At 39.6% G+C, this 18,283-nt stretch overlaps 2 protein-coding genes across 2 annotated transcripts in view; one reads left to right on the top strand and one right to left on the bottom strand.

Annotated features, from left to right (window-relative positions):
• The window catches only part of LOC141393216 (neural cell adhesion molecule 1-like), a 280,193-nt gene that overhangs the window by 133,616 nt on the left and 128,294 nt on the right, over window positions 1–18,283 (bottom strand). The window lies entirely within an intron of this gene.
• Window positions 10,610–18,283, top strand: part of LOC141395048 (uncharacterized) — a 77,800-nt gene continuing 70,126 nt past the window's right edge. The window contains exon 1 of the mRNA XM_073970428.1: window positions 10,610–11,561. Coding sequence (XP_073826529.1) covers window positions 10,610–11,561 — 952 coding nt within the window. The remainder of the gene's footprint in view (window positions 11,562–18,283) is intronic.

Below are 18,283 nucleotides of genomic sequence, written 5' to 3'. Positions count from 1 at the left end.
CAACATAGGTCCATGTTTTGGTATAGCCCCCATAAAACGGTACATCCCGATTTAGGTGTTTTGAGATGTTAAGCTACATCTCTTGTCCAAACTACCTGTTATTTGACATTCGACTTTTCAACATAGGTTCATATCTCGATTCCCGATTTTCGATATTATGAGGATTTTAGCTAACTAGCTACAATTTAGCCGAGCTAGCTACAATTTCACATTCGAGGTTCCCAGTAGTCACAAAACTTCATCACAAAAAATGTCAACATAGGTCCATGTAACGGCACCGGCCGCGAATTCAGCGAATTTGAAGTTTTTAATGAAACACGCCCGGGTGACGTAGGGGACGGAAGATACCAAGGAACGGTCGTGACCGGCTTTAACAGTGGCAAAGCCCAGGATTTATCTTGGTCCCTCTTTCATCTCAAGTGGACACTGACCTCCCCGTGGTGTCACCTGGGGAGCTGCCTTTAACAACCGTTAAAGGTAGTGAGCTAACATGTGCCGCGCGTTCACCCATAAAAACGTTAAAAACTTGGGTCTGGGCGTCGGGTTAATAATCCTCCCCTAGAAAAAGCAGCCTACTAAAAAAAACGAAAGAAAAGAAAAACAAACCCCTCTAAAGTTGACGAATCCCGCAAACGTTTTAAGGACAATGATCTGCGAATCTGCACCTGGAATGTTCCCACTCTTTATAGAGAAGGTGCAGTTTACGCACTGGCAGATGTACTTGAAAAGTACAAGGCCGACATTACTACCATACAGGAAATAAGATGGATTGGGAAAGGCGTCACAACAACACCTATAGGTGATGCACTGTATTATAGCTGCCATGTCACAAAGCATGAGTTTGGTTGCGGATTTGTAGTTGGTCGGAGATTAAAACATCTGGTCTCCAGCTTCACCCCAGTGAATGAAAGACTCCCTGCAATTCGATTAAAAACAAAATTCTTCAGCATCAGCTTTATTTGCGCTCATGCTGCCACTGAAGAAAAGGACGAACAGACCAAAGATATATTTTACGAGCGCTTAGAAGAAACATATGACAGTTGCCCTGCACATGACATTAAAATCATTCTTGGCGATTTTAATGCCAAAATTGGAAAGGAGAATATCTTTGGCCCAACAGTCGGGAAATTCAACCTCCACAGTGAAACATCTGACAATGGTATGAGGCTGATAGACTTTGCAGCTGCAAAAAACATGGTAGGTAGCAGTACCAGATTTAAGCATCTCGATATTCATAAGGGCACCTGGCTGTCTCCAGATCAAAGAACAAGTAATCAAATTGATCATGTTGTGATAGATGGAAGAAATTCATCGAGCGTGTTAGATGTACGATCGTTCCGAGGAGCAAACATAGATTCGGACCTTGTTGCAGCAAAGGTACGTACCCGTCTAAACGTTGCAAATAAAGCACGAACAGACCTCCACCAAGAAATCTATGGTATGACCAGGAGTTTCGTGACCAGGAGAAAAATGCGGCATATAAGGCAACTCTACAATCAGTAGCAACACGAGAGAGGTATCGGGAGAAAGGAGAGAGGAAAAACGTCTTTCCGCACGAAAAAGAGAGAAATGGAAAGGCGGGAGTGTGAAAAAATCGAAATGTACAGGAGCCAGAATGAAGTCCGAAAGTTCTACCAAAGAGTAAAACATCAAACTGATGGCTTGGTACAGGCAAATCCTCCTGTAGAGACCAGGAAGTTAATTTGGTAACTGATGCAGATAGTGTGCTAAGGATATGGAAAGAACATTTTTCCAAACTGTAGGTATCCAATAGTAGCGAAGTCGACGAAGATATCACAGATCCAATCCCACAAGATGGTATTGAATATATACCGCACAGTCAAGATGAGGTAAAGACAGTAATAAACCGGCTGAAGAATAATAAGGCAACAGGAGCCGATAGCTTACCAGCCGAGCTGTTTAAAACCGGAGGCGATACGCTGATAAGGTCTATGCATCAGCTAGTTAGCTCCTTTTGGCAGGAAGAACGCGTACCCGATGATTGGGACCTGAGCATCCTGTGCCCTGTCCACAAGAAAGCAGACAAGACTGTATGCTCTAACTATAGGGGCATAAGTCTTCTCCCTATTGCATACAAGATAGTGTAAGGGATAATGTGCGAACGACTAAAACCTATGGTCAATAAAATAATTGGGCCATACCAATGCTGCTTTAGACCTGGCAAATCCACCATTGACCAGATATTTACCCCGCGGCAAATCCTGGAGAAGACCCAAGAGCTGCAGATCGACACTTACCACCTTTTTGTCGATTACCGCCGCCTACTTTCGATTCGACAGCCGCCTACTTTCAAAGGTATTCCAAGCCATGTCGATTGGTAAAGGAAGTAACTGATACCTTTGATGAAAAAGTCGAAAGGGAATCTGCTAAAGTTGGTCTGGCGGTAAACGGCGAGAAGACCAAGTTGATGGTGTCGACGCGCAATGCGTCCATAGAGATCGGGCCAACTGTTGACGTTGATTCCTACAATTTTGAGGTAGTAAAGGACTTCGTGGGTGCCACCGTGGTGCAATGGTATGCACACCCGCCTTGCACACTGAAGGTCGTGGGTTCGATTCCCCGGCCAGGCAACATCAACAATTTCAACGGTGGCAAAATACCCCTCAGTAATGTTGGCGACATTTCCTGAGTATTTCAGCCATGTAAAACTTCTCTACAAGTGGTGTCTTAGGACACGCCGTTCGGACTCGGCAATAAACAGTAGGTCCCTTATCATTGAGCGAATATAAATCGGGGTGCACACATTGGTATGAGAGAAGTCTCCCTTGTCCCGTATGGGATGTTTGTGAAACAATTAAATAAAGGACTTCGTCTACCTCGGCACCGCCGTAAACACAACCAACAACATCAGTTGTGAAATATGAAGAAGAATAGTGTTGGCTACTTCGGGCTGAGTAAGAAGTTTAGGATTAAAGCCACATCTCGTCAAACAAAAACAACGCTTTACATAACACTGATACTACCTGTGCTGATGTATGGTTCCGAAGCCTGGGTACTTGCGCAGGAAGACAAGGTGTGCTTGGTGCTTTATGTGTTTGAGAGAAAAATTCGTCGAAAGATCTATGGACCAATCTGCGTTGACGGTGAATATCGACGTCGTATTAACCACGAGCTATATCTGCTATACAACGACATCAGTATAGATAAACGTATCGAGATGCAACGATTGCGTTGGCTAGGCCATATAATAAGAATGAGCGATGATGAACCCGCTAAAAAGGCGTATAAATACGTGCCACATGGCGGTGCACGCAGAATTGGCAGGCCTAAGCTTATATGGAAAGTCCATATTTCGGAATAGGCCAATGTAATGGCACCAGCCACAAAGTCAGCGAATTTGAAGTAATTAATGAAGTTTTTCAGTGGCTGCAGTTTGGGTTCCCAGTGGCCAAACACGCCTTCAGCGCTAATTGTGTAATGATGTAATTTGATGGTTAGGTTTCCCATTGATTCAAAAACGTCTGCACCAAGCTTAGGTATAACGGTACATCTCGATTTCAAGTATTGTGACGTTTTCCGATCGAACTAGCTATTAGTTGGTATTCGGGATTTCCAGTGGTCAAAAAAACTTCTCGCATATTACCAACATTTAACTTCACCGAACGATTCCAGGTGTTTTTAAGTTTTACTCTACATGTTGCCCAAAATTTGCTGTAATTGATAACTGGATTCCCTGCAGCCTGAAAACTTCGTACTTACTTCTGTTAGTTCTTAATATTTCATGGTGTAGGATAAAAAAGTTCGGCCCGGTCGAATCTAAACATTTTAACTTGTTTATAATTGTTATAGCAACTCTTTACAATTTTCTCCCTAGAAAACTATATCGAAAACCTCAGTAACTAACAACATCCTTTCTCAAAAACACTGCAACTCATTATCCAACAAAATCTTATTAATTTCGACCTACATTCATTCATCTGACCTTAATTTTCTCTGTAAAAGTTTTCAAAAGCTAAACAAAGTCTCTTAAAGCCACAAAAAACAACAAAACATTGTAATCTTCGGTTTCTTTAGACACGGCATTGAATTCTTTGAGGACTGTTTCATTTCACATTTTGAGAATCTCTTGTAAAAGTGAAAGATGTTTTGTGGATATTTCACTTCCGCTTGTCCATCACTTATTTCATTTCCCATCGTCTTTTTTTCTGTTTGTGTTGATGTTCTTGTTCTTGTTGTTGCTGTTGGCATGACCTATGTCTATGTTGTACAGCGCCGTCATTGTGTTGATCTCAATGTTTTCCTGCCACTTCCACAATCAAAATGGAGAAGAAAATAAGGTACACACAGATTCTTTATATAGCCCAAGGCGAAATCTCTATGCCTTTCGCTGTGTGTGTTACACACAAAAGCAAGGAAAGTGAGGTAGGTATCTTGTTTGTGGTTATCATTTCTTTGCTTTCGTTCGTGAAGCCAGAGGTTTATCTGCATTCAAGCATTGCAAAATCTACTTCCAAGCTGTCTTTTCAAGTGGGAGGATGGATGGCTGGAACACAGCTGTGTTTTACATTGCTTGGCCACCGAGTGAACGGGTTAAAGGCGGTAAATGCGAGGTTCCAATGTGCGCTAAGAAATCTCCAATGTAAATTGATTTGCATGTTATCCTCTGTTTCTCTATCTCTTTTTTGCCGCGCAGGCATCCTCTTCTCAGAAGGCGGTGTAAAAACTGAATTTTAAGTGAATTTATTTGCATTTAAATTTGATTGTTGTCGTTGCTGTTGTTCTTGTTGTTGTTGTTTGTGGCCTTTCTGTTTCTGAAATTGGGTTGATTTGGTTTGTTTCACATTTCAATAATTTTTCATAATTTACCGTTCGTTGTTGTTACAGCTGGGGAATAAGTTGTTTTCGCTTGTTCCCGGGGAAATTGGGTTAAGATCATTCATTATATCCATCATAATCATCGATATGCTGCACAATTTTCCTATCCAAGTTATGCCAACCCGCTGAACTGTTTTAATTGCACCCCCCCCTTTATCGGAAGTAGCTTAAGCCTCAAGCGACTTATTGCAAATTATACATCTCAATTTGCGGTCACTGAGCAACTTGAAGCGTTTTATTTCCCGGGTGCTGTCAATAACAAATTCAACGAGGGTGTTAAATCAAGTGGAAATTATACTAATGTAATGTATGAGCAATTGCCGAAGAAATGTTCCGATTGATAACATTTTTAATTTTATCAAGGATGGTGGGAAAAAATGTATGAAGACATAGAGAGACTCACTGTCATATTTCTCAGGGCTGCAATCTGGCAAGTTTGTAAGTTCGTCCATACTGGTGGCCAATAGCTTACCACTAACTGATCTTTTGTGCTGCTGGCTAGGGACTTGAGGATTTTCTTCTTACTTTTTATCTTACCGCAGACAGCTGTGGCATATACGGACGACTTGTATAAGCTATCGAATGGGACCTCCTGGACTTTTGAGCAATCAGTGGTCGGAAATATTGCTTCATTGGCCTGAACATTCAGTGAGGCTTAGAGAGACTTACTGTTGTATTTTTCAAGGCTGCAATCTGGCAAGTTTGTAAGTTCGTCCATACTGGCGTCCAATAGCTTACCACTAACTGATCTTTTGTGCTGCTGGCTAGGGACTTCCAGTGAGAGCTTCATCTCCTGAACATTCAGTGAGAGCTTCATCTCCACTGTATATGCGATGAACAGTGTGGCTGTTTGTGGCGGAAGAACTCAACATGTTCAATCAGATAGACATTTAGCCTGCCAGAAATGCTAGAATGAGGTAATTATTATAATGTCGTGGAGAGGGTATAGAGTTACCCAAAAGTAGAGGTAAAACAGTTTCGGAGATACCACCTCTCCTTGGGGAACTTCCTGTTTCGCTATACGGGGTTTGGACTTGTATGGCTGGCGCCCACACATATAGTTGGTGACCCAACGTTTCAAACAAGGTCGGAGGGTTGTCTTTTCGACATCCTCGAACAGCATAACACGACTGATCTTTTCAAATGCTTTAGTCAGGTAAAATGTTAACATCACTGTTCTTCGGCCTGTAGTGGAATTTTTCGAGTTACCAACAAAAATCGTTAAAATTAGAATGCTGATAATTTCGGGAAATAACGAAAATTTTCGGTAAGTTTATATCCAAAATAAAGCTGTCGCTAAGTCTTACAGATAGCAACAGTGTTGTCAACTTTTATTGATACATTTCATTAATAATTTTGCGTTTTCATTTTAACGATTTTTGTCTGTAACTCAAAAAATGAGTTACAGAACTCCACTACAGGTCTGGTTGAGACCTGGACTAATATGTGTGGAAATGACGTGCAGTGGTGTTTTGATACTGCTCCGGAACCCGTGTTGATAATCCACAAGTGGATGCAGCCTCTGATGCTGGGGAGGAGTAAAGCCTTAATTATGTTTGCTTCTGGTCACAAAAGTGAGATCGACCTGTATGCTTCTCCTTTACTGGCATCTAACTCAGGCTTCTGTAACGGGACCACCCTGCCATTTTGCGGGCTTCGGAAACTATTAAGGCCTCGGTACATAAGAAGCATGGTAGTCTTGCTTAAGCCGTTTCTGAAGTTGGTTCCCCTTTATCTTTTATTCTTTTATCAGAAATGACTTTCGTAAGAAAGATAGCCGCTTATATATCGAAGACTTTAAGGTACCTAACGAACTCCACGCCTGGTGTATGCAGCTGTTTAGCATCACCATTGAAATTCTGTAAGATCATAGCGCTTTGGATAATTTTACGACTCGGATAACTCTGCAACATCATTCACCGCAAACTCTGGTGAGTTCTCCTCGACAGGAAGAGGTAACAAACGATCTAAAACACTTCTGTTCGCCCGGTCCCTTTCGCGATGCTCAATAAATTATAGACTAAAATAAGCAGCGCACATCTTCGTATCGGCCACAACCATGACGTTAAACACCTTGTCCACAATTTACTCCTACTGGTTCCAATTTTGCAGCACTTCCGATGCTCTCAACACTTTCCCTGCTTACGCAGACCGGCTAATCTATTGACTTCTAATGTGAGCTCTCCAACACTGGGGTAGCCAGAGTTTGTACGGCAAAGCTCATCCATCACGCCCATTCGCTAATTTCGTCCCCTCTGCTAGGAAATTAGGCCACCAGACTTATCACTACTCTGGTAAATTCCTCTCTGCTACCGAAACATCGGGGGAATTGGGCAGTTCTCCAAAAGTATTGGTTTGTTAATTCTTGCCAATTGCCTTTCCTATAGGTTAGGAAAGTACGGCGTTCTGAGGTCGGGTGGTCTATTGATGGAGATGAGGACAGGGAGGTGGTTCGAACTGAAAGAAATGACGGGTTACAAAATCACGTCATTCGTCGGACCTAGAGATACGATGGGTATGTCAGGCGAATTCAGGCGGTAGTCTCCTCTCATCCAGGTGAGAACGTTCTAGTTCACGAAGCAAAAATGGAGCAATATATTTTCTCAGGCAGCACTAAGTCTCTCTGGTCATTTCCTAAGGATGAATGTTAAAAGTAATGATGCGCAATAAAATCTCCTAGGACCAGCCGAACCAGTCGAATAACGCAGAACACAGCTATTAGTCGGCAAGATATACACATTTAACAGTTCTATCTCGGAGATGCCACACTTGGGGGAGGTACCCCCACACCACACCACCCCCCCCCCACGCTCGAATTATTGATCACTAAGTATGTGCTGGACAAACTGGTTCGAAATGCTTGCAAGGCCACTCGTCTCATACGAACCGAGCTCAGTGCATTGTATCCATAAAAAATCCTAACATACCAGGTGCTGTTCAGCTCCGTTTCTTAAATTGCCACTACCATTATCCTTCTCCGACTCATAAAATCCACAATCTAAATGATCTTCCCACGAAGACTATGACGGTTTAAGTGCAGGAATGTCACAATGTCAACAAGTAAAAAAGTATCAGTCAGCTTTGCTGACAGAGATATACCCTCAGCATGTGTATATTGAAACAATTTTTTTCCAAAAAAGTTATGTATTTAGGGGGTTTTAAAAATTTTGGATGTATGAACCGAGAAAAATTTTGATTAGGATTAAAGATCAAAAGTTTTGCGGAGGAGATACTTAAAGGAATGGATCGACATTGACCATTATGGAAGTGGATCTCCAGACACTAAATATGGTGCCATAGGGTTTTTACACCCTTCGCGCTGCTTGCTCAAGAAGTGTGGACTTGACCCTGAAAAAAGTTTACCATCGTAATTGAGGCAGCTAATGCAAGTTGCTTGAACAAAAATCAACGTGATTCGATTGCAGGTCTTAAAGTGAACTTATCCGAAATTTTGTGTGGGAGGTACCGGATGGAGTGGACAAATATAGTCCATATTTGAACCTGATCTATATCTGGTAAATATATTAGGATGTGTAAAGTATGGACCAATTCGGCCACTCCCTTCAAGAGTTACCGCACGAACAATTTTTCCGAACATTTTTGAACTTTTGTGGGGGAGGTACCTGAAGGAGTGGACCGATATGGCTTATCTTCGAACTTAAACTATGTTTGCACAAAATATTACTAAGGCCAAATTTTGGACCGAATCGGCGAGAGTTATCTTGCGCTCCAACCACCTCACACGGTGTCATAGGGTTTTTTGCAACTTTGGGGCTTTTTTCTCAGGAAGTGTGGACTTGCCCCTGCTGAAACTTATACCGTCGTATAGGGGGCAGTGAATGCAGGTTGCTAAAATAAAAAAAAGCGATTCGAGAGCAGGTCCTAAACTGAACTTATCCCAAATTTTGTGTGGGAGGTTGAGTCCTCATCTAAGCCTGGTAGACATTTCACGATTTGCAAAGTATGGTCCAAATCGGTTACTCCCTTCAAGAGTTATCGTACGTACAAATTTTCCGAACATTTTCAAAATTTTGTGGGGAGGTACCGGAAGGAGTGGACCGATATAACCCATCTTCGAACTTAAACTAAGTTTGGACAAAATATTACGAAGCCAAATTTTGGATCGAATCGATTGATCCGTTCGAGATTTATCGTGCGCTCCAGCTAGCCAGACGGACGGACATTGCTCAATCGACTCCAAATTGTCTGAAACACATTTCGTCCAAACATACTTGGGGTCTAAAACCATTATTTCGATGAGGCACATTTTGCCCGTATGAAAGTGTATATACCCTCGTTAGCATAAATGCTGAGGGTATAAAAATGGGAACAGCAATACCCGGTGTTAATGACTGCGTCTGATACTCATGTTATGGAGAATGCTCGAGAGTTTCATATTCTGATGACGACAATGAAGACTCGCTCCCGATCGCCCATGTACCCATTCACGGAATCCGTTGCATCTCACCGACACCCATTTATGGTGAATAAGACGGTGACAAACGGAACAAAACCATGGGCTGGGGTTACTTTATTCCTGACACGAACCACGAGAATCAGAAGAAGGGTTTATGGGGTATACCGCTCTCAAAATAAAAATAAAGACGAAATGTAGTAGATGAGGTACCAAATGTGGTTACCGCTTATTAAATCTCGCATAAGTTTCTCCTACAGGATGTTGAAAGTTTATTTTTTAGGCTGTCTCCTTTTTCTTAAAACTCTCTAAAATTTTAGAAGAGGTTCTGGATTTAATAACTTAGGACACCCAACCAGTTAATGTAAACTTGCAAAGCAGTATAATTTTTCGGGGAACGTAAGGGCTATGGAAAGCGGATTTATAGTCGGCAAATATATGGTGGGACGAAAGAAAAAGAAAACTTTCAATAATATTTATTGTGCTAAATAATCCGTGATTGATGGGTTAGGTTTTACGGGATTGGATGGATTAGTTTGGGTAGGAAACCTGTATAAATATTCCAATTCTAATTCTGGATAACTTTTCTGTTTATTGCAAGAATTCGGATACTCTCTTTACTTTAAGGACTTCAGCTGACCTGTAGAAAGCTCTGAGGACTTCAACTGATCTATAGAAGTCTGTTGATAATTGCAGTGGATCTGTATACGTCCTCGTGGGACTTAAACTGACTCATATACAAGTCTTCTGAGTATGCCAAGTTACTGATAGAGGAATTCGATCGACCTATAGAAGTCGTCTGAAGACTTCAACTGAGCTATAGAAGACTTCTGAGGATTTCAGGTGATCCTATGAGAACTTCAATTAATCTACATATTGTAGTATTAATAGTTAGAGTAGTGCTATTTTAATTGATAGCTAGTGTAAGTAGAATTATCTTGTAAGCAATTAGTATCTAAGATAATTCAGATAATTATGTTACTCTCTTGTACATAAGAGAGTGGGGCGTTGTTGTTATTATGTGTGGGGGCATTGGTGATAGCGATCGACCAACGAGGTTATTAAAACCAGTGATTATAACCAGTTCCAATAGAGACACACATAAGAACAAACGCACCCCGCTCGCCTGCAATAAATAATTGTGAATAGAAAATAATAAAGAAGACGAAATAAACAATTTTAAACAAACAGTGTTCCCCTTTAATAAACGCAAGCCTACTACATTTTCAGAAGTGGGATAGGAAAAAATTGCCTACAAAGTGAAAAAAATAGACATTTTTTTTTTTCTGTTTCCTGACACCAATAAATTTGTTTTACCTAAAAAACAAAATAGAACGAAATAGAGAAAACCTGTTTGAAATGAATAGCGTCACAGCTAAGCAACAACAAACATCGTGGACTGCCACTAAAGTGCCAACAACAACGTCAACATGCAGAAAGATCGAACTGCAGAAAACAAATACAGAAAATATAACGGTGCAACACAAAAAAATAATTTTGCCATCAGACAGTGAAGAAGAGGAGAGCGGGGTCGAGTGCGAAAAAGTACGAAATAATGTTGAACAAAAAGTGGAGAAAATACATGATATTGAAGAACATGCAGAAATACACTTTAAGGCGCGACTTGTTAGTGGCGCACACACAAACAAATTGCCGATACAAAAAATTAGAGACACCCACGAATTTTTGAACAAAATTGCCGAAAATGAGGAGAAAGCTACGGCGATAAAACTTAAAAACAAAGAAATAGAGTTATTGAAAAATGAAAATGAACTTCTGAGACGAGAAAAAGACATTTTAGCGAAAGAATATATACTGCTGAAGCAAAATTTCAATACCAACAACAACAAAACTACAGATGACCACATGTTTATGCAATTATTAAGCAATTTTATTCCGAATTTTGACGGAAGCACAGACGCAAATTTTTGGGTACAACAATTACGAGGTTTGCAGCAGCTTTACAACCTGTCGGACGACAAGTTGCGTGTGTTGTTCGCTATGAATCTTACTGGCAAACCATTGCGTTGGCTGCATTCCAGCCGCATCACAATGTTAGACGAGATGTTTAGTCGATTTTGCCTGATGTTTGGCTCAAACCACAGTAAGCTAGAGACCAGAAGGAAGTTTGAACGCCGCGTGTGGCAATTTGGAGAAAACTTTGCTAATTACTGCGATGAGAAGATACAGTTGGCCGAAAAATTAAATCTTGAGGAAGATGAACTGGTGGAGTATATAATCGACGGCATTCCTAATGTGCAGCTCCGACGTCAAACCATCATGCGGCGAATTAACAACGTCAACGAATTATGTAAATCCTTGGCTGCGATCAAATTGCCGAGAGGGAACGAGTTAAAACGGGAGCCACGGAAGGTGGGCGATGTAAAGAGAGGTGTTGTCACCGACAAAGCAAATCGTGTGGTGGCTACGTGCGGAAAAAATAGAAAGAAAAGCGCAGCAATGAGTAACAATGATTATGTAAGATATTTTAATTATAGTTTTAGTGCTCCATGTAAAATTTATTTTCCTTTGGAAACGTTAATTGATACCGGTAGTCCAATTAGCTTAATTAGGAGAGACGCGTTGCCAGTCGGAACACAAATTTTTCCATTACCACAAACGAATTATTATGGCTTGAATTTTTCACATTTGATAACATTTGGAATTTCTTTTTGTTTTTTAAAATATAACAATAAAAGTGTTGAAGTAAAATTAGTGGTAGTTGATAACGGTTCTATGAAATATTCGGTGTTCTTGGGACGAGATTTTTTGAAAGAAACTCACAGTAAATTATTGTTGTTTGGTTGTGAATCCGATGTAGAGCCAGAACAGAATATTATGAACGAATTCGAATTAGGTGACAAATCGATAGCCACTGAATCTAATTTAGATCAAGAATGTGCAAAATTTGAGAACGACATATTAGCGATAGATGTATCTTCAAATTCTACAGACTTCAACTTGAAAGTCGGTGATGATGTGAACCATCATATTTTGCGGGAATTAAATGTTTTATTTAAGGAAACTTATGTAGATATGAAGCGTCCTGAATTACCAGAAATACATTACGAAATGAAATTAATATTAGAAAATTCCAAACCTTTCAACTGTCCTCCGAGACGACTTTCCTATACTGAAAAACAAGAATTACAGAAAATTTTAGATGATTACTTGGAAAAAGGAACAATAAGGTCGAGTGAATCTGAATATGCCTCACCCATAGTGTTAGTGAAGAAAAAAACTGGAGACCTCCGAATGTGTGTAGATTTTAGAAAATTAAACAAAATTACAGTTAAACACAACTACCCAATTCCTTTAATCGACGATCTTTTAGAAAGCTTAGCAAATAAAAAAATATTTACTAAACTAGACCTCAAGAATGGTTTCCATCACGTTTTTATGAGTGAAGATTCCATAAAATATACAGCGTTCACTACGCCGCTAGGACAATATGAATTCCTGCGTATGCCTTTTGGACTAAAAAATGCTCCGTCAGTTTTTCAAATGTTCATAAACAATGTCTTCAAAGACCTAATTGGAACAGGAGATGTCGTGATATATTTAGACGACATTATGGTCGCCACATGTGACTTCAAACGACATTTAGAAATATTAAGAGAAGTTATGTTGAGACTGGTACAAAACAAACTGGAGTTGCGTTTAGATAAATGTGAATTTTTGCGAAATAAAATCAAATACTTTGGATATACGATTGACCAAGTAGGTATACGAGCTGATGATAAAGGTTTAGAAGCCATAAAAAATTTCCCTGTGCCTGATAAAGTACGCTCAGTACAAAGTTTCCTTGGCCTTTGTTCATATTTCCGACGCTTTATTAAAGATTTTTCAATTCTCGCTAAACCACTTTATGACCTAACCAGGAAAGATAAAAGGTTTAGTTTTGGGAAACTTGAGCTCGAAACTTTTGAATTGTTAAAGGGTAAACTTTTAGAATCCCCAGTTTTAACACTCTATGACCCTTCCGCAGAGACAGAACTACATTCCGACGCGAGTGCGTTAGGTTTCGGGGCTATCCTTATGCAAAAACGAGAATATAAAAAATGGCACCCCGTATTTTATTTTTCAAAGAGAGCTTCGGATGCTGAGTCTAAGTTTCACAGTTACGAATTAGAAACCTTGGCGATAGTTTATGCTCTTAGAAGATTTCGCGTCTATTTATATGGCAAAACTTTCAAAATAATTACTGATTGCAACTCCTTGACTTTAACCTTAAATAAGAAAGAGTTAAATCCAAGAATTGCTAGATGGGCATTAGACTATGTCGTCGAACATAGAGAAGGAAAGCGTATGCAACATGTAGATGCATTAAGTCGTTCGTTAGACATTATGATTGTAGACACCAATACTTTTGAAGAAAATTTAATCATCGCTCAAAACAAAGATACCGAAATTGTAAAAATTAAAGAAATGTTACAGACAACTGACCATAAATATTACGAGATGAGGAATGGCGTATTATATAGAAAACTTAAGACCGGAAAATTGCTTTTTGTTGTCCCTGCTCAAATGGAATCCCATGTTTTGTTTAGGTACCACGACGAAATGGGACATGTCGGTATTAACAAAGTTACAGAATTAATAAATAAAACTTACTGGTTTCCTCATATAAACAACAAGGTTAAAGATCACGTTCAAAACTGTTTAAAATGCATAGTATTTTCCCCTAAAAGCGGTCCTGTTGAGGGATTTTTACACAATATTCCAAAACCGACGAAACCTTTCGAAATGATACACATACATCATTATGGACCCGTAGATAGAGACAGTTCAATGAAACACATATTCGTCGTTATCGATTCTTGCTCCAAATTTGTCAAGTTATATCCCACGAAAACTACAGCTACCAAAGAAGTAATAAATGCTTTACGTGAATACTTTAGGTATTACAGCCGACCACGATACATCGTTTCTGATAGAGGGTCTTGTTTTACTTCGAATGATTTCAAAAAATTTGTTGAAGACAATGACATCCAACATATTAAAATAGCTACGTTTTCACCAGAAGCAAATGGTCAAGTAGAACGGGTTAACAGAAATTTAGGCCCAATGATCGCAAAACTCATAGATACAGAAACTAATACTACTTGGGTAAAAACATTAGAAACCGTAGAATTTGCGTTAAACAATTCCTGCCACAGGATGATTAATGAACATCCTAGTGTAATGTTGTTTGGTGTAAATCAACGAGGAAAAATTTCAGATCAGATTAAGGAAAATATTATGAACGAAGATGTTAGAGATTTAAATTCAATAAGACAAAGTGCAGATGATAGACAACGTGTCGCACAACAATACAATAAAAATTATACAGACCCCAAAAGAAAACAACCGGTACTGTACAAACATGGTGATTATGTCGTAATAAAAAATATTGACGCTACTATTGGTACGTCTAAGAAATTTATGCCAAAATTTAAGGGCCCGTTTGTAATAACAGAAATACTGGAGAATGATCGTTACGTTTTACAAGATGTAGAAGGTTTCCAGCAAATTAGAATACCCTATAAAGGAGTATGGGCAGCACACAATATGAAGCATTGGCATAGGGGGTCTGGTCAGTTAGATCAACATAATTTACAATGTTCACAGCAAACCGAATTGTCTCCTAGTCCAGTTACAGAACAACATTCAGAACCACCTATTACAAATAATGATAACGTTCCATAAGGCAACCGTAGCAGAAAGAGTCAGGTGATCTTTATAGTCAGGATTGGCCGAATGTAGTATTAATAGTTAGAGTAGTGCTATTTTAATTGATAGCTAGTGTAAGTAGAATTATCTTGTAAGCAATTAGTATCTAAGATAATTCAGATAATTATGTTACTCTCTTGTACATAAGAGAGTGGGGCGTTGTTGTTATTATGTGTGGGGGCATTGGTGATAGCGATCGACCAACGAGGTTATTAAAACCAGTGATTATAACCAGTTCCAATAGAGACACACATAAGAACAAACGCACCCCGCTCGCCTGCAATAAATAATTGTGAATAGAAAATAATAAAGAAGACGAAATAAACAATTTTAAACAAACAGTGTTCCCCTTTAATAAACGCAAGCCTACTACAATATGTAAGTGCTTTGAGAAGTTCAAGTGACGCTCAAGACTTCAAGTGAAATATAGAAGACTTGAAACTTCCTGTAAAAGCCCTCTAAGGACTTCAAGTGACCGATAGTATTCTTCTGAGGAATTCGTGTGACTTCAAAAAATTCCCGGAAGGTTTTAATTGACGGGTGGATGTCATATGATTACTTCTTCTGATGTATATATGTATGTCCTCGATGAACTGAAACTGACTTATAAAGACTTTAAGTAACCTGTAGAAGTCCCTTGAGGACTTCAACTGACCATAGAAGATCAGAGAAGACTGCCATACACTTGAAATTAAAGTCCTCTGAGAACTTGACTTGACTAATGCAAGTTCTCTGAGGACTTCGAATGACCTATAGAAGTACTCCGCTGTTGATTTCAGTAGATTTGTTACGTTCTCGGAACCTACTCATAGATGTCCTCTAATAACACGGCCTATAAAAGTCTTCTGATGACTTCAATTGACCTATAGAAGTCTTCTGAGAACTTTAATTGACCTATGGAAATCCTTTGAGAACATCAAGTGACCTACACAAGTCCCCTGAAAACTTCACGTGTACTAAATGGAGGGATATATATTTTATTGGGGCTACATCAAAACGTGGTGCTGTACTTACAAATTTATGGTGGAAGTTTTTGGAGCCCCAAGGAAGACTAAACACTAAAATTCAGCCATGAAAATCGGGCGGTACTGCTCTATGGGGGGTAAATGAAGACATGGTGCTATACCGAACATTTTTTGGTGGAAAGTTGTATACGCCCAACAAAGAATAAATAAATATTGAGGTAATAACCGTCAGGATACCGATCAGGTGGTACAGTTCTATTGGGGCTATATCAAAACGTGGACATGTAGTGACAAATTTCTGAAGGAAAGTTTTGTAGCCTCAGATAGATAACTCTCTAAGAGAGAAACCGATTTGGTCCAAACGTTTTACATCGTATTAATTCTTACAGCCTTGAATTATGTCCGAATATTAACTACATCGGAACACTATTTCGGGTATCTCCCACAAGTTTGGAAAGAGTGTAGTTTAAAGACTCGCCTGGGATCGTTTTTTAAATTGTTGTCAACATGTTGGGTATGCGGTTCTAGTTAAGACGGTTAAATTTTTTCGTGGGAAAATCCACACTTCCTGTGATATTGGCCTATAGACGTCAGAAGTGTTGTGTTGGGGTGAGGGTATATCTCTGTCGGCACAGCTGACTGATACTTTCTTACTTGTTGTCGATTATAAAGCAAGCCCTCGACAGCCACCTACGTTCAAAGGTAATTCCAAGCCATATCTGAATTTGGTATCACTGCAAAGCTTTGACTTTAACTGATACCCGGTCCTCAGTTAAAATAGGAAAGAACCTCTCCGAAAAGTTCAGTACCAAAAGAAGTTTCTTTTTTGATCGGGGGTAAATCCACACTGACTCTCTCTCTCTCTCTCTCTCTCTTAAACTTAAACAAACATTTAGCCTTAGGAACTGGTTTATACCTGTTCGCGTATAAATTAGAAACTTTATTTCGGATAGTTCTCGCAGTTCTCATTACAACACCAATATTTAGGAAAAATAACCCATACTGGGTTTTGCTTCTTTTCCTTTTGTCACACGCTGAGGTTATATCTCTGTTTTGCAGACTGATATTTTTATACCCTCCACCATAATATGGAGGGTATAATTAAATTTGTCATTCCGTTTGTAACACATCGAAATATTCATCGGAGACCCTATAAAGTATTTATGTATATTCTTGATCAGGGTAAATTCTAAGTCGATATAACCATGTCCGTCTGTCCGTCCGTCCGTCTGTTGAAATCAAGATACAGCTCGCAATTTTTAAGATAGACCTTTGTAATTTGATATAGAAGTTTTTATTACTCCTAGGATGTTTGGTATTGCAAATGGGCTATATAGGTCCTCGTTTTGGTAAAGCCCCCATAGAACGGTACCACCCGATTTCCAGTATTTTTAAGTGACTAAAGTTTGGTATTTAGTCTTCGCTGGGGTATAAAACTTTCCCCCAGAGTTTTGCCGATATAGGTCCTCGCCTTCATATAGCCCCCATAGAACGGTACCCCCGATTATCGGTATTTTGAAGGTTGTGGCCTCAATATTCCTCCGAAGTGGCTGAAGTTCGGTATTTAGTCTTCATTTGAGGTATAAAACTTTCCATATGAAATTTGTCGGTATAGGTCGACGTCTTCGTATATCCCCCATAGAACGGTACCTCCCGATTTTCGGTATTTTAAAGGTTGTGGCCTTAATATTCCACCAAAATGACTGAAATTTGGTATTTAGTCTTTATTTGGAGTATGAAAAGTTAACCCAGAATTTTGTGGGTATAGATTTACGCCTTCATTTAGCCCCTATAGAACGTTACCTGCCGATTTTCGGTATTTTAAAGGTTGTGGCCTCAACATTCCTCCGAAATTACTAAAATGTGGTATTTAGGCTTCGCTGGGGGTATACAACTAACCCCCAGAATTTCGTCGGTATAGACCCACGCCTTCATATAGCCCCCATAGGTTAGGTTAGGTTAAAGGACGCGCAGCTGTCGAGTTGGACAGCCACTCCACTCGGAGACCTTATGGTCCATTGTGTTCATCCTATAGTAAGGGTAGGAGAAAAGAAAAGAAATAATAGCATATCGAGTTTAGAAATAGGAAAAAGGAATAATTAAGTAAGTTATAGGATAGTTGAGAATGATTAAGTAAGTGCTATGGATTGAGAGATTATTTGTAAGGAGAGAGAGAGAGAGCGAGTAAGGAGGTTAGCAGTATTAAAATGCTGTGATTTGCTCGTTTTGAAGCCACTTCAGACCCTTGGCGAGAAGAAGCAGTGTTGTCGGCTCGGCTTGGCAGAATGTTGTCAGAGATGATAATGTGTGTTCACCCATTGTTTGAACTCTCCTGGTCCTGAGCATTGGACAACGG

This window comes from Musca autumnalis, unplaced genomic scaffold (genome assembly GCF_047663935.1).
Source record: "Musca autumnalis isolate F117 unplaced genomic scaffold, ASM4766393v1 scaffold_2, whole genome shotgun sequence".
NCBI classification, from domain to species: Eukaryota; Metazoa; Arthropoda; class Insecta; order Diptera; family Muscidae; genus Musca; species Musca autumnalis.
This window is presented reverse-complemented; position numbering and strand designations above follow the sequence as displayed.